This window comes from Octodon degus, unplaced genomic scaffold, assembly GCF_000260255.1.
Source record: "Octodon degus isolate 3935 unplaced genomic scaffold, OctDeg1.0 scaffold00197, whole genome shotgun sequence".
Taxonomy (NCBI): domain Eukaryota; kingdom Metazoa; phylum Chordata; class Mammalia; order Rodentia; family Octodontidae; genus Octodon; species Octodon degus.
Genome location: NW_004524773.1, coordinates 336,764 through 358,144, shown reverse-complemented (window position 1 = coordinate 358,144; position 21,381 = coordinate 336,764). Strand labels below are relative to the sequence as shown.

At 56.6% G+C, this 21,381-nt stretch overlaps 1 protein-coding gene across 3 annotated transcripts; it reads left to right on the top strand.

Moving 5' to 3' along the window:
- The first annotated feature begins 1,591 nt into the window (after positions 1 to 1,591).
- Dhx34 (DExH-box helicase 34) lies at positions 1,592 to 20,051 on the top strand. Of its 3 annotated transcripts, XM_023704616.1 has the most exons (18): positions 4,019 to 4,068; positions 4,540 to 4,693; positions 4,792 to 5,761; positions 7,938 to 8,249; positions 9,466 to 9,720; positions 10,169 to 10,271; positions 10,720 to 10,937; positions 12,379 to 12,553; positions 13,412 to 13,605; positions 14,066 to 14,167; positions 15,161 to 15,403; positions 15,585 to 15,758; positions 16,061 to 16,178; positions 17,213 to 17,319; positions 18,338 to 18,625; positions 18,929 to 19,105; positions 19,263 to 19,398; positions 19,785 to 20,051. In XM_023704616.1, exons 3-18 carry the CDS (start codon positions 5,057 to 5,059, stop codon positions 19,916 to 19,918), a joined length of 3,441 nt encoding a protein of 1,146 aa, XP_023560384.1. In that variant the 5' UTR covers positions 4,019 to 4,068; positions 4,540 to 4,693; positions 4,792 to 5,056; the 3' UTR covers positions 19,919 to 20,051. The 3 variants fall into 3 exon arrangements, with proteins under 3 accessions (XP_004644330.1, XP_023560385.1, XP_023560384.1); XM_004644273.2 differs by lacking the exons at positions 4,019 to 4,068; positions 4,540 to 4,693 and adding an exon at positions 1,592 to 1,646; XM_023704617.1 differs by lacking the exons at positions 4,019 to 4,068; positions 4,540 to 4,693 and adding an exon at positions 1,638 to 1,651.
- The last annotated feature ends 1,330 nt before the right edge of the window (positions 20,052 to 21,381 follow it).

Sequence of the window (21,381 nt, the reverse complement as noted above, 5' to 3'; positions counted from 1 at the left end):
CCCGGGGGCCGGGGAGATAGCTCAGTAGAATAAGCGTTTGCCTGGCACACACAGCATCCTGAGTTCAATACCCAGTACCACAAAAAAAAAAAAAAAAAAAAGAGTTGGCCTCTTCAAAAATTAGGGGGCCGGGGAGATGGCTCAGTAGAATAAGCGCTTGCCTGGCAAGCTCAAGGGCCTGAGTTCAATCCCCGGTTCCCCCAAAAAACAAAACAAAACAACCCAAAACAGAGTCCTATCCAGGCGTGCTGCCACACCTGTAATCCCAGCATTTGGTAGGGATTACAGCTAAAGGTAATCAAGCAGGAGGATCACTGTGAGTTTAAGGCCAGCCTGGGCTACACAGTGACTCAAGGGCAACCTGAGTTACACTGAGAGACCCTTTCTCAAAACAAAAAACAAAAAAACACTAACAATGCAAGGTGGTCCCCAACACTGCCCCTTCTGTCACAGCTGGGCCAGGGCAGCAGCTGTGCCCTCTGGTTCCACTTCCCAAAGCTCCCTGTTCCTCTGCATTGCCCTCCAGCTGACCTCGTGCCTCCAAGCCAGCGACCTTCCTGGCCTTCTTTCTCCTCTTGGTTCCCTACTGATCCTCAGGAAACAGAGGATCCTGCTGGAGTCCCAGGAAGCTCCATCTTCCTCCTGCTCCTCCTCTGTCATCCCCCATGCAGGTGACAGTGTGGCCTGCTGTGATGATCAGCCTACTCTTTCAGCCACTGGTGGCTTCCTGACACTCCCTTCTTGAGCCCACATCAAGTCCCATGTCACCTGTGTGCCTGCAATGTCCTTTTCCTAGTCTGCTACCCCTCCAGGTGTTTCCAGGGGTCACACTTTGTTCAGCTCTCTGCTCACATGCCACCACCCTTGGGAATGAACCTAGGGGACTCTGCACTGAGCTGTATCCTTATGCTTTTAAAAAATTTTAAATTTTGCTGGGCATGGTAGCACACACTTGTAATCCCAGCACTCAGGAGGGGGACTGTTGCAAGTTCTAGATCAGCATAGGCTACAATGTGAGCTCAAAGGCAGCTGGAGCTGAATAGTGAGACTTCATCTCAAAAAGACAAAAAGAAAAATGTAAAGTTTGAGGTAGGGTCTTGCTAAATTGCCCAGGCTAGGCTCAAAATTGGGATCCTTCTGCCTTGGCCTCCTAGAGTGCTGAGATTACCTAGGACTACAGAGGACTCACTTCGCACATTCATGTAATCATTCAACAAGCACTTGCATACCATCCACCCCTCCTCAGGCTCTGAGGGGGCTGGGGAATCCAAAACTCCCAGGATAGCAAAAGGCCCGGCATTGAGCGTTGGGGTAGGTATTGCGCTTGATTGGAGTAATTACACCGTTGAAAAGGCTTACGCTTCCTCTCTTGGTCAAAAATCTCCATGTCTCATGATCCTGGTGGGTGTACTTGGGGACAAAAGCTCTCTGGGTCAGCTAAAGGGACTCACGAGTAGCTACCGCAATGCCTCCTCCCGGGCCCTAGTGGGCGTAGTTACTCGAAGCACCACCCTAAGCGAGGCGGGGCAAGAGAGGCTGTGCGCAGGCGCCCAGTGGGTCTTGGGCGGGGCTTTCGTTTTGCGCAGGCGCAGTTCTGGCTTACGGACGGAGCTTGGAACCGGAAGTTGGTGCACCCGCGCCTGTGGGTGAGGTGGGGGTGTGGAGCGCGCGGCTCCGGTGGTGGTGGTGGTGGTGGCGGGAGTGGGGCTGGGGGACCGCGTCGGGGTGGCTGAGCAGCGGCCGCTGAGAGAAGAAACTGGGAGGTAGCCGAGAGCCGGCGGGAGTCCCCGGAGAGAAGCCTGCGTCTCCGGGAAAGCCCGGCACTCGAGACCCCAAGCTTGAGTCCAGCATGGGCTGCTTAGCGATTTAGCAAGAACGGTGTCAAAATAAAAGACTGGGGAGGGAGGGGAGGTAGCACAGGCCCTGGCTTCAGTCCCCAGTACCACAAATTACAAAACAAAAAGCTAGAGAAACTGAGGGCATGAGGTGTATGGGTGCCTCTGAGGGAGGCTTATGGGAACCACATGGTCCCTCCATGAACTTGGAAGATGAAAAGGTAGAAAGTCAGTGTGGACCAGAGACTGGGTCAGGGGGAGAGATGTGGAAAGGTGGAGACAGAGAATAGGGAGAACATGATAAAAATCGGAGAGGTTAAGGCAGCCATGGTGGTGCACGCCCGCAGTCCCAGCACTTGGGAGGCTGAGGCAGGAGGAGCCAAGTAATTTTGAGGCCAGCCTGGGCTATGTAGCAAGATCTGCAAAACCTACCACCTCACACTGGACATGATGGAGCATCATGCTGGCAAGTGGAGACCGGAAATGAACTCTAGAATTGAATTCCTCACCAGCCTTGACTTAACCTCTGTGGCTCAGCACCTCCCTGTGCTGTGAGGGAAGTGTGTCCAGAGAGGACTTGGAACACAGGTGTGGTGATACAAATAAGCAGAGTTAGCCACTGTTAAAGCTGCAGATGACTGGGGACAAAGTAGTAGATGGAGAGATGCGGGAGATGGCTCGACAGAGAGGACCAGGAAGCAAAAACAGAGCCAGGAAGAAAGTTGCACACAGGAAATGTGAAGGCAAGATGGGGCTCAGTGATACAGTTCAGCGGTATAAGTTGCATACGTTCCTGCATGGCAAGAGCAAGATGGAGAAAGAATCAGATTTCAGAGAAAATCAGACAGAAAAATAGAATCTATTAGATAAGAGATGGGGCCGGGGTAGAGACAGAAAAGGGAACCGAGGTGGTGAGGTAGATTAAAAACAGACCAAGGCAATGTATGATGTTGCACACTTGTAATCTCAGCACTCCAGGAGGCTGAGACAGGAAGATTACCGTAAATTTGAGGCCAGCCTGGGTTACAGAGTGAGACCCTGTCTCAAAAAAAATCACACAAAACGTGGGCTTTTTGTTGGCCACACACTTTCCCAGTCAGTGAAGAGATTCCAACCAACATCTGCCTGTCTCCAGACACTGCACACACAGGAAGGCGCTGGACCCTTTAGGAGCCTCAGCCTCTTTAAATGCCAGTGACACAGGGAGGCTGAGGCAGCCAGATTCCCAAGAATTTGAGGCCAGCTAGGACTATATAGACTGTCTCAAAAATCTGAGTGATAAATTTATCTCCAGAAAATTGGCATATGCAAGGTATATTCTTTTGTTGTTTTTAATTTTTGGAGACCACATCTGGCTGTATCATTTAGGTTGGCATTGAACTCATTGTGTAGGCTAAGTTGACCCTAGACTCGCGGCAGTCCTCCTAGCTCAGGTTCCCAAGTGCTGGGATTATAGGCATGAGCCACCACATCTGGCATTATGCTCTTTACCAGCTGGGAATTTTTCAACTGAGAATCAAGAACCCAGCTTTAAGCAAAGAACCTTTCTTTCTTTCTTTCTTTCTTTCTTTCTTTCTTTCTTTCTTTCTTTTTTTTTTTGTGGAGCCAAAAAGTGAAGAGTTGAAGCTGTTACAAATGATGTCACCAAGCTTCTACCATAGCCAACCTCCATGGCTGCACAAGGTCCAGCCTTGTGTGTGTGTGTCTTGTCTCATTGGACATGACTTTCTCTAGGGTAGATTGCTGGGAAAGACCAGAACTCTCCAGAGTTACTAGTACAAACAGCACCAGGTTTATAACAAATTTGCCTAGTTAAAAGGACTCTTTCTCTTCTAGTAGCCAGGTGTGAATTTCAGAGGTGAGCCCTGATTGGCCATGGCTGGGTCATGTGTCAGGTTCCCAGACCAATTATTGATTATGGTGACAGTAGAGTACTGTGATTGGTCAGGCTTTGTCACTGCCCCACTGGTACATGCTCTGATTTAGAGACCAACAGGACCATGTGGAACTGAAGGAACATGGGTACTGTTAAAGAAGGGCCTGGGGCATATGCTAGGTAGGCGGAAACAATATCCCACTAATAAAAGTTTTTACTGTATTTCAAGGGCTTCTAGTGTCCTAAGACCACTGACTTCAGGTTACAAACCTGTCCTCTTCGTGATCTCACACCTGTGTTTTAGCTGCTTGTTACATTTTATATCTAGATGGCCCCTCAAGCTTCATGTGCTCACAGGTAGGGCTTTTGAAAAGTCCTTGGAGCCAGGTGTGGTGGCATATACCTGTAATCCCAGCACTTGGGAGGCTGAGACAGAAGGTTCCTTGCAAGTTTGAGACCAGCTTGGGCTACAAAGTGAGCTCAGACTGGGAATATAGCTCAGCGGCATAAGCACTGAGCAAGTGCAAGGTCCTGAGTTTGAACCCTAGTACCAGGTGACATCATTTGTCACAGCTTCAACTCTTCACTTCTTGGCTCCACAAAAAAACCCAAAGTGAGCTCAAAGCCAGCCGCAACTGCATAGTGAGACCCTATGTTTAAAAAAAGACAGAAAGGTCTCTGGATCCAGAGGGTTTAGGGCTTCCTTGCCGAGAAGGGGCCTCATTAGTAGTGGCCTCAAGTGAGGGGGGGCATGGCCTGGAGGCTGTGTCCTCCTGGCTCCGCCCTTTGCTCTTGCTTGACCAGGTGTGACCCTTGTTCTTCCTTCAGGTCTCAGCTAGGGATCTTCTGATCTTCTTGGGCATCGTTTCCTGTTTCCTAACACAGGCAGGCTCTGGGCTCCTGGAGCACTGCCTCAGCTGCTGTGGTACTGCAGTGCGGGGACACATGGGGACGTGTGTCTCCTGTGCGGCCGCAGCTGTCTGTGAGTTCTCAGGTGGTCTTCTCACCCCTCCTTTTCCTGGCTCGGTACTTGAGAAATAAGTGGGTTTCTGAATGGATATCTTGTGTCCTCTTCCCCAGGTGTCTGGGACCTTAAAGCCCTGCATGAACTCGTGTCCCTCCTGGAGGTCGATGCCAGAGTCCTGAGTGCCAGAGTCTCATGCTGAGCCCGTTCCCCGGACACCTACTGTCACATATGGTGATTGCAACCGGGAAAGAAGAAAAATCAGCTCTTTGAGGAGAAAGTGGTTCCTTGTTGCAGGTCCAACACATGAGAATGGATAAAAGAATTGGGTCCAGGTGATCAGAACTGAAGCCTGCTTGTGACAACATTGTGGGACACAGAATGGCTCCTCCCAGGACGCGGGAGGGTAGGGGTCATCAAGACCACCACCGGGCTCCCAGGGAGGAAGAAACCCTGGAAAAGTGGGACTGGGATTGTCCAGAGACGCGGCGCCTCTTGGAGGACGCCTTCTTCCGCGATGAGGATTATATCCGCCAGGGCTCTGAGGACTGCCGCAAGTTCTGGGCCTTCTTTGAACGCCTGCAACGATTCCAGACTCTCAAGACCTCCAGGAAGGAGGAGAAGGACCCCGGACATCCCAAACACTGCATCCCGGCCCTGGCTGATCTGCCTCGCACTTACGATGCCCGCTACCGCATCAACCTCTCTGTCCTTGGCCCTGATACAAGGGACACATGGGGGCCGGGCAGTCGGCTGCCCCCAAAACAAGTGTCTGAGTTCCGCAGGGCCCTGCTACACTACCTGGACTTCGGCCAGAAGCAGGCGTTTGGGCGGCTGGCCAAGCTGCAGCGGGAGCGGGCGGCCCTGCCCATCGCCCAGTACGGGAACTGCATCCTGCAGACGCTGAAGCAGCACCAGGTGGTGGTGGTGGCTGGGGACACGGGCTGTGGCAAGTCCACCCAGGTGCCCCAGTACTTGCTGGCTGCTGGCTTCAGCCACGTGGCCTGCACGCAGCCCCGGCGCATCGCTTGCATCTCGCTGGCCAAGCGCGTCGGCTTTGAGAGCCTCAGTCAGTACGGATCCCAGGCGAGTAGGTGGTACAAGGATCTGTCACTCCAGGGTGACTCTGGGGCACGATTGGTTGGTCGTGCGCTGCGGCGGTGTCAGGAAAGCTAAGCTGCTGCTCTTTGGCCTGGAGGTGGTAATTCTAGACCTTCAGCTGTAGGTTGGCTCACGTGGGCCAGATGACAAAGGTGCTGATTACCTAGCACAGCACGTTAGCAGCAAAAGGTGAGAAGTGTTGTGAATGCTCGTCAGGCATTTTTATGAGCAGGCTTTTAAAAAATTCATTTTTAAAACTTAATTATTTTTGACTTGTTTGAACATGGGTCTCACTATGTAGTCTAGGCTGGTTTCAAACTCACTGTGTAGTCCAGGTGACCTGAAACTTGGGGTGATCCTCCTGCCTCAGCTTCCTGAGTGCTGGGAGCCTGGCCCCCCCCCCCCAAAAAAAATCCATTCTTAAGGGCATTTTCTACTTTCTTCTCTCCTTCCTTCTTTCCCCCCTCTGTCTGTTTCTTTCCCTCTCTCCTCTCTCTTCCTCTTTCCCTTCCCCTCTCCTTTTCCCTTTCCTTTCCATTTTTCCCTTCCCTTCCCCTTTGTCATCCCCTTCTCTGCTTGCCTGTCTCCCTCCCCCTTCCTTTCTCCCTCCCTTTCTTCCTCCCTACCCCTCCCTCCTTCCTCCCTCCCCCTTTCCTCCCTCCCTTCTGTACTGAGCATGGAACCCACACACTAAGCAAATGTACTGCTGAGCTACATCTCCTGCTTCACCCTTTCTTCATAATCTCTAGGGTTCCAGTCCTGGTTGTGCCACTTACAAATGTTTTGTTACTGTCGAAGTTGTAATACCCTAACAGAAAGGAGTGCATGTGTCTGCACTGAGGCTGTAGCTCAGGGGTGGAGTGCTCGCCTACCGTGCAGGTGTCCTGGTTCCAGCCCCAGGCTGCAGGGAAAAAGGTGCACAGGTCCTGAGTATGTAGTGAGGTAAATTGTCAGTGAGTGAATCCATGTATATAACCAGTACCCTTTAAAACTAACCACATCTGTGGACCCTCCTGAACCTACCCTGATAGCCTGAGGGTCATCACTGTTCTTAGTGATAATGATTTTCATGATACATTGTTTATTTTTGCTCTCTCTCTCTTTTTTTTTTTTTTTTTTAATTCAGTACCAGGGATCAAACTTAGGACCTTCCTTATGCTTGCCAGGCAGGCGCTTATGCCACTGAGCTGTATCCACAGCCCTATATCTTTTTATTTATTTATATTTATTTATTTTACATTTATTTATTGTGTGTGTGTGTGTGTGTGTGTGTGTGTGTGTGTGTGGCCAGCTCAGCCCACCAGGGGGCGGGGCTGGCTGGCATGTGGTGCTGGGGGATTGAACCGTGGTCCCTGTGCTTTGCCAAGCTTGTTCCAAGTAGGTGCTTTAGACTGCTGAGCCATCTCTCCAGCCCCAACACAGCCCTATATCTTTTTTTGTTCGTTCGCTTATTTTCTTGAGACAGGGTCTCATAGTGAGTTCAGGTTGCTCCTGAACTCACTATGTAGCCCAGAGTGGCCTTGAACTTGTGGTAATCCACCTGCCTCAGCCTCTTGACTGCTGGGATTACAGGCGTGCAGCATCATACCTGCTGAAATTTTGCCTATTCTAAGGTCCTGAGGAAGTTTTCCAGTATTCTAAGACTTTTACAGTTAGAATTAGAGTTCGTCTGAAGTTGAATGTGTGTGTATGATGTGAGGTGCGGGTTATGACACATTTGTTCCCTCTGAGAACCTTTTTTTAAGCTGTGTTATCTTGAATGATCACCTTAGTTTCCCCATCTCAGCTAATAGTTCTTAGAACAGTGGAGGTGATAAGGACGAGATCGGTGTGAAGCAGGTCGCGTGCTTCCTGGCACTTAGTAAAGACTGAAAGGAAGACAATTGCTACTACTAGAATTAATAATGTTGTATCCCGGGCAGCGCCTCCGACACGTATGTGTGTTATCACACATGATTCTCGTAGCAAAACCTCTACAGGTTGGCGTTGTCCAGGGACCATGGCAGTGAGTGGCAGCACAGGCCTTCAAACCACGCTTGCCACTGGGCTCCAGAGTGTGTTGCATCAGCCTGGCAGGGACTTGGATTTCTGTCAGGCCAGGTGGGGGTCCGGTGGTCCAGCCCGGGGTCCCCGGCTGACCCTGACATTCCCTCCACCCCAGGTTGGCTACCAGATTCGTTTTGAAAGCACACGCTCGGCGGCCACCAAGATCGTGTTCCTGACCGTGGGGCTGCTGCTGCGGCAGATCCAGCGTGAGCCCAGCCTGCCCCAGTACAAGGTCCTAATCGTGGATGAGGTCCACGAGCGGCAGCTGCACAGTGACTTCCTCCTGGGAGTCCTGCAGCGCCTGCTGCCCACGCGGCCTGACCTCAAGGTTGTCCTCATGTCGGCCACCATCAACATCGCGCTCTTCTCCAGCTACTTCGGCAGCGCGCCCGTGGTGCAGGTGCCCGGGCGGCTCTTCCCCATCACGGTCAGTGTTGCCAGCGTGGTCCCCTCCACCCCGGAGGTGTGCTCGGCCGCGGCTTCCTGTCCCCTCAGTTAAGGGCATTCTTTTTAAGGCTGCTGCTTGAAAAGCTTTTGAACATTTACACTAGCACACAGAGCACCAAGTTACAGTTACAGCGAAAGCTCTGTAACAGCTGCCAACTGCTATGAACAGAGATTCCAAAATATAAGGGCCTGAGTAAGATAGATATTTATTTCCTTTATAAATTTTTTTTTTTTAAATAAAAATCTTTTGACCAGGGGAGGTAGTATACCTGTAATCCCAGGCAGAAAGATTGCTGTGAGTTGAAGGTCAGCCTGGGCTACGTAGCGAGACTCTGTCTCAAAAAACCAAGAAAACAAAAATGAAATCTGCTGTGTCAGGCTGCTAGTCTGCCCTGGGCCTGCGGTCGCCCAGGGGTCCCAGCACCTCGGTTTCTCCCCTGCCTCCCCGGGCAGGGTCTCTGAGTCGCAGCACTGATGCTTGGGCTGGGTCCTTCCCGGAGGGAGGCCTGTGCTGCTGTGGGGGTGTTCAGCAGCCCCGGCCCCTAGCATGACACTCCAGTGCCGTTGCCCTTCCTCACCGTGACAACCCAGAGTGGGGGTGTTCAGCAGCCCCCGGCCCGTAGCATGACACTCCAGTGCCGTTGCCCTTCCTCACCGTGACAACCCAGAGTGTCTCCAGGCGCTGCCACATCTCCCCTCCTGGCACAGCCACGCCATTGAGAAGCACGGTCCCAGGGGGTTGTCCTTGTCTTAGTGGCAGCCTACAGGAAGGGCTCCATTGTCCCTGTGGCCTCCGGTTTGCGACGCCCATGGATGGATCTTAGAAGAAGCAACTACGAAAAAAGAATGAGACCCTTCCCGAGAGGTGACCTTCAGGGCTTTCATCAGGCTTCCACTGCTTAGAGATTCTTTTTTGGGTTGCAGTGATCATGCCCGAGAGAATGCACATATCGTAAGCATATAATTCGATTGATTTTCATAGATTAAATACATCTTTTTAGTTGGCACCCACATTTTTTAAAATCAGCCCTTGCCAGTGCTCCCGAAGCCTGGCTGCCTTGTCCCTTCATCTTGTCCCCTGCGTCCTGCGCTTGAAGAGTGGCATCTGTCCCGGGATGGCTGTGTCTACCCCTGCCTGTCGTGGTCCCCATGCTGGAGTGACTGGCAGGGGCCTGCCCCGGGTTGTCTCATCACAGGTCATTTACCAGCCTCAGGAGGCTGAGCAGACAGCTTCCAAGTCCGAGAAGCTGGACCCACGGCCTTTCCTGAGGGTGCTGGAGGCCATCGACAATAAATACCCAGCTGAGGAGCGTGGGGACCTCCTCGTCTTCCTCAGCGGCATGGCGGAGATCGGGGCTGTGCTGGAGGCTGCACAGACCTACGCCAGCCACACGCAGCGCTGGGTGGTGCTGCCGCTGCACAGCGCACTCTCTGTGGCTGACCAGGACAAGGTATCCAGAGAATGTGGTCACCCAGGCAGGCAGGGAGGTGGGCAGTCAAGGGCAGCTCCACGGAGGCCCAGGGTGATTCACAGGCAGAGTTGCACGGCCCCCGTGTGGCCCTGAGCGCCCAACGTGGGGTCTAGGCTTTGTCTGAAGAGCACTGGGGAGCCATGGAAGGGATGGATCTGAGGGTGTGAGACCAGAGGCCGGGGGGAAGCTGCTGTAGGATCAGAGCAGGAAAGGGAGGCCTGGGCCAGGGAGGGGCTGGGGCTAGGAGAAAGGAAGGGGTGCAGGAAATGTTGAAGGTGCCCTGGGGGCCTCAGGTGAGGAGGGTCTCAGAATGCCCAGGGAAGAGCGGATGCTGGTCGTCTTTGCTTGGGGACTCGGGAGGAGAAAGACCAGCAGAGATGCCAAGGCCATGTGGAGCGCATCCCTGTGCCGCCTCCTCCCTCCCCAGGTGTTTGACGTGGCACCCCCTGGAGTCCGGAAATGTATCCTCTCCACGAACATCGCAGAGACCTCGGTCACCATCGAAGGGATCCGCTTCGTGGTAGATTCAGGTAAGCACTGCCCCTTCCTGAGCAGAGTGAGCGCCGATATTAGCAGTTCCTTCCTACATTTGAGCTTGGGTGGTGGTGACTGTGGAGCATCCCAGAATCCCCCATTCCGTGACAAAGGGTATGAAGTGCCATGTGGTAAACCCTGACGTGTCCTTGGTTTTAAGGCACCTCCCGTTTTCATAGATGGTAACATTCGAGGAAGGTTGGCATTACGTTGGGTGAAATGCTCTGCTCTGTCCTGTCCTTTTATCCTGGCCGTGTCCCTGGTGCCTGGTACCCTGCTGCATATGGCAGGTACCTCTTCCCAGTGTGTCAGGTGACAGAGCCTCTGAAGTAGTAGACAGGAAAATAAGTGAGAGACAGCTTTTCCCCTCCTCTCTTCTTGGCCAGCAGCAGAAGAGGAAGAGGGCAGGTGGAGTCCCACTGTCCTCTCCCTCCTGTCCCATAGGGAAGGTGAAGGAGATGAGCTACGACCCCCAGGCCAAGCTGCAGCGGCTGCAAGAGTTCTGGATCAGCCAGGCCAGCGCTGAGCAGCGCAAGGGCCGGGCAGGCCGCACAGGACCCGGGGTCTGCTACCGCCTCTACGCTGAGTCTGACTATGATGCCTTCGCTCCCTACGCTGTTCCCGAGATCCGGAGAGTGGCCCTGGATGCACTGGTGCTGCAGGTGAGGCCCGGCAAGGAGGGGCTGTGTCCTGACCACCGAGCTGGGGAAGAAGCTGGGCCGTGTATAGATGGAACTAGGCCGCAGCTCACGGCAGGAGTGGCAGGGCTGGCCAGGCCACAGAGGGGACATTGTCCCTTTCAGAAGTCGAAACCTGGCGGCACTGTGACTGAGAATGACTAGCTGCAGCCTAAAACCCTACAGGAAGTGGCTTGTGTTTTGTTTCGCTTTTATGGTGTTGGGGATGGACACAGGATCTGCCAGGATAGGTATGTGCTCCACACAGGCTGAGCCCCAGCCCAGGCTGTGGGCAGGTGCGGTTCCGACTGTGCCTGTTCTGTAGATTCTCCAGCTCCTTGGACTTGGCCACCAGTTGAAGTGACCCTGGCTTGCGCAGTGCAGAGAATCTGCTCTTCTGCGTAAGGGGAAGCCCCAGACCCCAGATGTGGTTATGGAAGTGGAGCAAGAGGCTGTGGGTGCGGCTTCTCTGGCCTTGCTCTGTAAGCAGCTATGAGGGTTTTGTTTGTTTTTGTGCAGAATCTCACTACACAGCTCAGACTCTAGTGATCCTCTTGTTTTTAGCCTCCCTAGTGCTGGGATTACAGGCATGTGCCACCATGCCCCGACTCCATGGCCAGCTCACTGTGCCCAGGGGGCGGGGCTGGCGCAACGTGGAATGCCAGGGATCAAACCCTGGCCCCTATGTTTGCCTAAACAAGCGCTTAGTCCACTGAGCTATCTTGCCGGCCCTGGAAGCAGCTACTAGGATGATGAAGATGGAACTAAATTCCCTGCGCCCAGCACTGTTGTGTGTGTTTCATGTAGATCAGCTGGGCATGGTAGTGCATGCCTGTCGTCCCAGCACTCACTTACGAGGCTGAAGCAGGAGAATTGCCTCAAGAGTTCAAGACCAGCCTGGGCTACCTAATGAGACCCTATCTCAAAAAACAGCTAGAGAGGTAGTTCAGTGGTGTAAGCACCTGCCTGGCAAGAGCAAGGTCCTGAGGTCAGTTCCCAGTATAAAAAACAAAACAGAATGAAACAAAACGAAACAAAACTTGTCATACACACACAAAAAAAGCAGTAACAAACAGGACAGGTAGATAATCCTGCCCTAACAGGGATGGGGATGAGGATGCACAGCATAACCGAGCTCTCAGTCCCATGACAAGGTCAGGAACCAGGCGTCCCTTCCTCCTGTTCTCCTCCAGAAGCAGAGGCAGAAACAGGGAGCTGCCCTGCATGGAACTAAACTTTAAGGCCCCGAGAACCTTCGCCTTGAGGCCCTGGCCGCTCTCTCCTGTGTCGTCAGCAGCACTGGGGCCCGTCCACCCCGTTGCTCTGCCTCTGTGTGTGGGGCTTGGCAGGGAAGCTTCCCAGCCTGCCTGCCCCTTGGCTTCAGTGGCTCAGGGTTCCCACACGGGGGCTTGCTGCTTGCCCACAGATGAAGAGCATGTGTGTGGGGGACCCGCGCACCTTCCCCTTCATCGAGCCGCCGCCCCCGGCCAGTCTGGAGACCGCCATCCAGTACCTGCGGGACCAGGGTGCGCTGGACACCTCCGAGGCCCTCACGCCCATCGGCTGCCTGCTAGCCCAGCTACCCGTGGATGTGGTGATTGGTGAGGGCCCAGCCCGATCACAGGGGCACCACTGCCTGTCCACGTGACCCCTGTGAAAGCCCACGCCCTTGCCAGGCTCCCTCACGGCCATTCATGTGGCTCCTGCCCTGCACCTGCCTTATCCTCCCCTCGCTGCCTGGGGCTAAAGGTGTCGGGATGGGGTATGGTGATGCACATCTGTAGTGCTGGCATTCTAGGAGGCCGAGACGGGAGGGTCATGAATTTGAATTCAGTCTGGTCAGTTTAGTGACATAGCAGGACCCTGTCTCAAAATTTAAACAGTTAAAGGGCTGAGGGCACAGCTCAGTGGGAAGTCCCTGGGTTCAGTCTCTAGTCTTGAAAACAAAAAGGAAAAAGTATTGCAAGAAAATTGAGCCAGGGGGATAGCTCAGTGGACTAAGCACTTGCTTTGGCAAGCTCAGGGACCGAGTGCGATGCCTGGTACCTCATGCCATGCCACCCTGCCCCCGCCCGGGTGTGCTGAGCCACCTAGACGGGTGTGGTGGCGCGCACCTGTAATCCCAGTGCTGGGGAGGCTGAGACAGGAGGATCACTATGAGTCTGAGCTGTGCAGTGAGGCCCTGTACCAAATACATTAAAAAAAAGAAAAGTGAGGGAGGGGTCGGAGCGCCGGGGCGCCTGTCAGTTGTGGATGAAGCATAGCTGATAGTCACGGCCAGCAGTCAGCAGAGTTCCACAGCTCAGGAGCCAGGCCTGGGGTCACTTCTGGCCAGTGGACGGACATACTGGGCTCTTGGGCCTGTGGATTTGAACTGACCTCTGGGCTCCAAGGCCTCTGGTCAAGGTGGGCTGGGGTGGGGGTGGGTGTCCAGGAGGCTGAGGCAGTGCCGCCCCCAGGGAAGATGCTGATCCTGGGCTCCATGTTCAGCCTGGCCGAGCCTGTGCTCACCATCGCCGCTGCCCTCAGTGTGCAGTCACCCTTCACACGCAGCGCCCACAGCAGCCTGGAGTGTGCGGCAGCACGGCGCCCTCTGGAGAGTGACCAGGGCGACCCCTTCACACTCTTCAACGTTTTCAATGCCTGGGTGCAGGTGAGGCTGGCAGCCAACCCCTGCTGCCTGACTGTGTGCTCTTCCCCCCACCCTAGGGCGCCCTGCTGTTCTGGGTGCTCCTTGTGCCCTCCAAGTGGCTCCATTCTTGATAGGCCCAGGCCCCACTGTTCTGCTGCTGGCCAAGGGACAGAATGTACCCTAGGCCAAGGTCAAGGAGGAGGGACTCGGGTTTCTAAAGTGTGATGAAAGCCAGTCCCCTCTGGAGCAGGTCTGCTGCCCATGGATGGCGTCTGTACACCCGACATATGTCTCCTGAGTCCTGGTCTCCACCTGGTGCTGGGTACTACTGTCCCTGTCCTCCCAGGTAGTTGTGGCAGTGTAGGGGGCTCTGAAGCTGGGCGCCAGCCCCACTTCCCTGTTGGAGTTGGGGCATTCTGACCATGGTCCCTGTGGTCCCCAGCTGCCCAGTGCCTGACCCCTCCCTGCCATCCCCTCCCAGGTGAAGGCTGAGCGCAGCCAGAACTCGCGCAAGTGGTGCCGCCGGCGGGGCGTGGAGGAGCACCGGCTCTACGAGATGGCCAATCTGCGGCGCCAGTTCAAGGTGACCCAGATCCTCTCCCTATCCCTGGCCAGCCTAAACTGCACCCTCAGTGCAGACTCAGGGCCAAGGGCACTCAGGGAGGTGGCTACAGCCCTTGGAGTGTGGTTTCCATCATCCTTGTTGTCCTCATCTGGGTGGGGATGGGTTTCTGTCATGGGCGGCCCCTCCTGTGGCCGTGCAGTTGGCTAATGCTCCAGAGTGAGTGTTTTGCAATGGAGGAAGCCCTGCTACCGCATGAAGCCATCTCCTGTGCTTGCGGACGGGCAGACGGAGGCCCCGAGTCATGTCAACTGGGTAGCTCTTCCCCATAGTTCCAAGAGCACCAGGCTGGGGACTGCAGATGTCCTGACCATGCTGTAGAACAGCTAGTCTGTGTGGGTTGGGCACTGAGACACTGAGAATCTAGGGGAAAATGTGGCCCCTTTGCACACACACCTGATGACACGCGTGCATACACGCACACACACCCGGTGTCCTGTGGCCATCATTGCTTGGGGCTCACAGGGAACTGCCTGGCAGACTGCAGTACTTGAGGACTGTGACAGGTGTGGGCAGGGAAAAAGGAGGGACACAAGTCTCCTGTGCCTCAAGAGTGCTGGATGCAGAGTCCCAGCCCTCACCCCCGGAATTGGACTCAGAAAGCCCAGGGTTGGGGGCCCAGCAGGTGTCCAGACCTCCTGGTCACCATGTGGTGGTGGTGGGGGCAGCACAGGGGTTTAGGGACTGTGACTAGGGCCTGGGGCAGTGTAGAAGAAGGGAGCCTGGCTGTGGCCTTCAGGGAGGGTCCTAGGAGCAGCCACCCAGACCTCTTCCTGTACCCCTCAGCTGCCCCAGGCCAGTGGTGACAGTAGTGACCACCACAGGACTTAGCCTTGCCTGGTGTGCAGGGTGGTTCTGGACCAGTCCCCTGTGCCCTGTGGGCTGGGCCTGGGAGGGAAGTGGGAGCTCTGAGGGCCCACTCAGCTTGCCGTGCCCATCCCCTCCTGTCTTCAGGAGCTGCTGGAGGACCATGGGCTGCTGGCTGGGGCCCAGTCTACTACTCCAGGGGACAGTTCCAGCCGGCTGCAGCAGCGACGTGAACGCCGGGCCCTGCAGCAGCTGAAGCGGCAGCATGAGGAGGGTGAGGGCCGCCGGCGTAAGGTGCTGCGGCTACAGGAGGAGGCTGAGGTTGGCTCCAGCGATGAGGACCATGCTGGCCCTGCTGCCCGGCGTGCCGATGACAGCGTGGACATCCAGGTGGGGCTTGGAGGCCTGATGGGCTTTGCTGAGGAAGGGTGTCTGGGGTTCTAGGGATCCCTGGCATCACCTCTAGGAACGGGGGCCTCAGCAGTCTGCAGGCGCTGGGCCCACATGTCCTCCTGCTGTGTAGATGGCAGTGGGCAGCTCCTCAGGGGTCCCTCCTGCTGTGTCCCCCCAGGACGTCAAGTTCAAGCTAAGGCACAACCTTGAGCAGCTGCAGGCAGCCGCCAGCTCGGCCCAGGCGCTGACACGGGAGCAGTTGCTCCTGCTCAAGCTGGTGCTGGCCCGCGGCCTCTACCCGCAGCTGGCTGTGCCTGACCCATTCAACAGTGGCCGCAAGGACTCAGACCAGGTGCACCTCTTCACTCCTTTGTCCTTCAGCTCTGCCGGGACAGAGCGCCCTGACTGTGCTGGTCCTGCCCCCCCAGGGTTCTCAGTGCTGTGGGGAGGAGGACTGTGCCCTAGATAGTCTGAGTGGACAGGACTTGGTGGGGAGCCCCAGGGCCAGGCTGCCAGCCTAACTGGGAGAGAGTCAGCAGGCTTCCTGAGGGGGAGCTGGGGAGAGGAAATGCCGGGGGGAGGCAATGCAGCCGGGGATCTGATAGGGCCAGCCTGGAGGCCTCTGACCCTGGCACCCCCCTTGGGCCTCCGCAGATCTTCCACACCCAGGCCAAGCAGGGTGCTGTGCTGCACCCCACCAGTGTCTTCGCCAACAGCCCCGAGGTGCTGCACACACAGGAGCCGCCTGCCACAGGAGGTGGAGGGAGCCGAGGTACAGTAACCCAGGCAGGATTCAAGGGTCCAGGGACAGCGACGACGATGCAGCAGCCTGGGGCCCCCTCCTGCTTCTTTGTGCTCCCTGCAGCCTGCTGCGTGTTGGCTGGTCTCTCACTGGGTGGCCGGCATGGCTGCTCCCACTTGGATGGAGCAGCTGTCACGGGGTGCCGGGGTGCCGTGCTGGGCCGAGCCATCTAGTCCCCCTCGTCCTCCTGCATGGAAGCAGCGACTGTCTTTCTCAGAGTGATGAGAACAGACCCGAAAAGTTAAAGGCGTTGATGACGCTGGGGAGAGCGCAGGAAGCGTCGCTCTGCGCTCTCTGGCCTTCGTGAATCCTTCATGCCTCTCTCTTCTTTTTTTTCTTCTTTTTGAGCCTGGGCAGTTCAGGCTGGCCTTTGTGGCCCAGGCTGCTCTTGAACTAGCAGCGATCCTCCTGCTTCAGCCTCCTAAGTGCTGGGGTTTAGGTGTGCACCACCATGTCCAGATCTTCCTGATCTTTAATCTTGAAACTTTGCAGACATCATTCGAGTAGCATGCGATGAGCCCCTGCACCCTCACTCATCCATGACCGCTGTTCTGCTGCCCTTTCTTCTGTCGCTGTATTCTTTGTCCGTCCTTCTGGAGTCCTATTTCTAGCTTTGTTTTCTTTTTCCTCCCTCTCATTCTCTTTTCTAGAGTGTTTGTTTTGGGTGCCATTGGAACACACCTGACCTAGTTCAGCCTGGCCTTGAACTCACTGTGTAGCCAGGTGCCTGCAGACTCACAGTGCTCCTCCTGCTTCGGCCTCCCCAGTGCTGGGCTTAGTGCGCCTCACACTGGCCATATCTCAGACGGCCTGTCTGGGGACAGCAGCACCAATAGATATTGTTTGCATTACTACTCTGCTGTTGTCATTCTCAAAAAGTGACAATGGCCCTGTGTGTCCCCGGGAGCCCCATTTGTGTCCCACATGGCATCGTTCTGTGACCTGATGGGTGGCAAGGGTGGCCGGGTATGCAGAGCTGGGCCTGAGCTGTCCTCACCTTACAGATGACAAGGACAAGATGAGCAGCAAGCACCAGCTCCTCACCTTTGTCTCCCTGCTAGAGACCAACAAGCTGTACCTGGTCAACTGCGTCCGGGTCCCAGCCCTGCAGGTGGGTGTCAGCTCACTCCCATGGGGCCACTAGGGGAGGGTGACCCAGGTGACCCAGATGGGTTGGGGTGTGGGGAGGTAATCCTGGGCCACTGGGATAGTAGGGCCCTGGGGAGATGGTGTGGTGTGGGCGTCCTGCAGCAACAGGGCCACACTGGTCTCTGGGAAGTACACCCAGCAGGGACACCACGTGTGAAGGCCCGCGCAGGCCTGCAGTGGTGAGGCTGGAGTGCCCAGGGGCTGGGGCTGGGCCCAGCAGAGGGTGGGAAGGGCAAGTGAAGACGTGGAGCAGAGGTGGGCAGGCCAGGCAGCAGGCGTGGAGGCAGCTGTGGCCTTCGGTGAGGAGGGTGGCGCTGGCCCGAGGGCAGCGTCCTCGAGTCCTGCCGCCCCCAGCCTAATGCCGCGCTCCCAGCACGCCTGGGGCAGACTCCGTCCTGCCTGCTCCCCGCTGGGCTCTCCTGTCCCCATCTGGCCCTGTGCGAAGATGCAGCTGTGTTCTTGCCCTGTACCCCTGCCACCCCCACCTCCCAGACCTTCCTGTGGCTGCTGCTTAGGACACACAGTGGACTTAACTTTATTGTCACCTGTGGTACTGGGGATCAGACCCAGGGCCTTTGAACTGAGCTACATGCCTGGCCCTTTTTATTTTCATTTTGAGAATAGGGTCTTGCTAAGTTGCCCGGCAGGGGCTTGAACTTGTGCCCCTCCTGCCTCAGCCTCCCAGAGAGCGTCACTGCGCCTGCTATCTTTCACTCTTTAGTTCTGTCTTTCCCTGTCTGAGCCCAGTGCTGCAGGGATGGTGCCTAGTCCTCCGCCAGGCGGAGCAGTGCACGGAGACGGGTGCCGCATGGGTGGAGTTTGATGGTTATATTAGGTGGGCAGGTGGGCAGGTGGCTGCGTGGACAGACGGCCACCTGGGACAGGTGGGTGGGCAGGTGGGTGACAGCCCAGCCAGCGCGAGGTGGTGCCTCCCTGCAGTGCTGTCCACCCCATACCCTGCTCCCTGTCACTCTCTCTAGTCCCTCCTGCTATTCAGCCGGTCCCTGGACACCAATGGTGACTGCTCCCGCCTGGTGGCCGATGGCTGGCTAGAGCTGCAGCTGGTGGACCGTGAGGGTGCCGTCCGGCTCCTGGCTCTGGCCCTGCGGCTCCGTGCACGCTGGGAGAGCACCCTGGACCGGCAGCTGTCACAGCAGGCCTGGCAGCGGCAGCGGCTCAAGGATGAGGACGAGGAGAGCGTCGCTCCTGTGAGCTGCTCGGAGGTGGCTGCACTGAGCAGGGAGCTGCTGCAGTTCATGGCCACCAAGGTAGCACCAGGGCCAGGGCGGGCAGTAGCTGCGGTGCACTAGATTTGGGCGCAGAGTGGCTGAGCGACTGAGCCAGGGCCACACAGCTGGCGGGGGCGGAGCCTGGCCCCAGAGGCCCCGGGAGGAGGCCCTGTGCGTGCACGCTGCTCCTTGGGCATGCATGGTGTGCTGTCCCCAGTTAGCAGCTCAGGACGGAGTGAGAGGGGAGCCCAGGAGCCTGTGTGGAGAGGGAGGGCAGCAGGCACAGCTGCGCGCACGTGCTCTGTGGTGGTTTCCTGAGTCTCTCCCATCTCTCCTCCCTAGGTTCCCTACAGCCTCCGGCGCCTCACAGGACTGGAAACCCACAATCTCTATGTGGGACCACAGACCATCACCGCCACCCCCAGTCTCCCTGGCCTCTTTGGCAGCTCTACCCTGTCCCCACACCCCACCAAGGGTGGCTACAGCGTCACCGACTTTCTCACCTACAACTGCCTCTCGGTTAGCGTGCACCCCTGGGGGGGGTCCCCTCAGCCCCTGCCCTGGAGACAGGATGTTAGGAGCCCCAGGGGGACCCCAGCTGCATTCTCACGTCTTTCAGGGCTCTGGGAGGGGCTGCAGTGGGTGGCAGACAGATTGACAGGCCCACCCTCTGCAGAGTGACACCGACCTCTACAGCGACTGCCTGCGCACCTTCTGGACCTGTCCGCGCTGCGACCTGCACCTGCCGTTTACGCCGCTGGAGCGCATGGCCCATGAGAACGCCTGTGCCGCGGGCCTGGAGGGCGACCCAGGCAAGGAGCAGGGACTGGCCCTGCAGCCCGAGCTGGGCCCTTCCCCTTGCCTCTGTCACCTCTGGGCTCTGCGCCCCTCTTCTGTCCCTTGGTGTCTCTATGGCTGTGTCCCTTGTTTCCTTCTGTGCCCCTTGGCCATCTCTACTTGGCCACAGCCCCCCGCTGTCACCAAGGAGTGTTACAGTGTCTGCCATAGTGCACCCCATGCCACAGGGAGGCAGCAGCAGGACCACACATCTCTTGCTGTCTCCCTGGTGGTGACAAGGTACAGACCAGCTTGTGTGTGTGGTCATCCAGGAAGGCTTTCTGGAGGGGGTAAAACTGGGTTTCCCAAAGGTGGGGAGACAGCGGAGCCCTGTCCTGCCTGAGCCTCCCCCTCTCCACAGGCACTGAGGAAGCCAGCCCTGAACACCCTCAGAAGCCATCTGCCCTACAGAGACCCTACCACTGCGACACCTGCCAGAAAGACTTCCTTTTCACGCCCACCGAGGCGCTGCGCCACCGCAGACAGCACCTGTGAGCTGTCCCCACCCGCCTGTCCCCAGTGGGACCCATATGTCAGCCAGGCTCGGAGTGGTGCTACTCCCAGCTTCAAGGAGGGCATGACTTGGGGAATAAAGTTTGTCTTCCCCTGGGAGGCTGAGGCAGGAGGATCACTGTGAGTTTGAGGTCAGCCTGGATTACAAAGCGAGCTCAAGGCCAGCCTGAGCTGTATCGTGAGACCCTGCCTCAAAAAGACAAAAGCCAAAAATCAAAAGTTTGTCTTCCCTGCCTGTACCTGTCCACCTGGAAGGGCCCCTGCCTGAGGATGTGTCGCCCCAGCTCCCCCTCCCCACCCGCGGCCCCAAGGCTCCTGCTGGTGCAGGGCCTTCCAGGTTCTGGATGACTGTCCTCGTAGCCAGCTTCCTGTGACCTGGAATGGGCTGGTCTTGGCCATGGCTCCCCAGATTTGGTCTCTGACGTCAGCTGCTCAGCACCGTGTGGTAGGGTTCAGTGCCCCGCGGCCAGTGGGTACTGCAGTTCCTGACCACCAAGGTGGCACCAGGGGCAGGGCGGGCAGCAGCCCCGGTGCACTAGAGTTGGGCACAGAGAGGCTGAGTGACTGAACCAGGGCCACACAGCTGGTGGGGGCGGAGCCTGGCCCCAGAGGCCCTGAGAGGAGGCCCTGTGCATGTCTGAAGTTGAGAATCAAGAGTCAGCACACAGGCTGTTCAAGAGGAGGCCCCAGCCTGGGCCTGAGCCTCAAATCTGATGAGCCCTCCATGTCCTTAGGCATGTGTCACTGCTGTACCTGGGATCCCTCATCTGTGTGACAGGGTCACAGCTCCTACCATGGAGTTGGCAGAATCCCCCAGGCAAGATCAACTGTCTGGTGTGCAGCTGTTTATTGTTGATTTATTTTGAGACAGGGCTTGAGTTGTTGCCCAGGCTGGCCTTGAACTCCTGGGCACAAATGGTTCTGCCTCAGCTTCCTGCACAGTTGAGACCGCAGGTATACACTTGTGGCTGGTGTTAGAGATCAAAGTCACTCGCTGGCCAGGAGGTGCGGGTGAGCACACGCAGGTGGCTCCTGGCTCCTGCAGGAAGGAGTCCCCAAACCTCCACCCAGGGATCACTGGGGGCACCGTCCTGCTCCTCTCTTCATCTATCCCCGAGGACCCTCCTGTTCGGGGCAAGGTGACTTCCACAGCCCTTTGGTCTTTGTCACAGCAGTGGCCCTGGGCTGGCCCCTGCTCCTGCCACAAATGCGAGTGCTTCTGTTTGGAGTTTCCTTTTTTCTGTCCTGGGGAGTGAACCCAGGGCCTTTGCGCTGAGCCACGTCCCTAGTCCTTTTTAGTTTCTGAGAGGCCTCATGAAATCACCAAGTTCCCCAGGCTGGTCTCAAACTTGAGACCCTCTTGCCTCAGTCTGCCAGATGCTAGGATCACAGCTGTGTGCCCTGTTGCCCTTGCCCCACTGTCACTGTTCAGATCAGCACGCTGA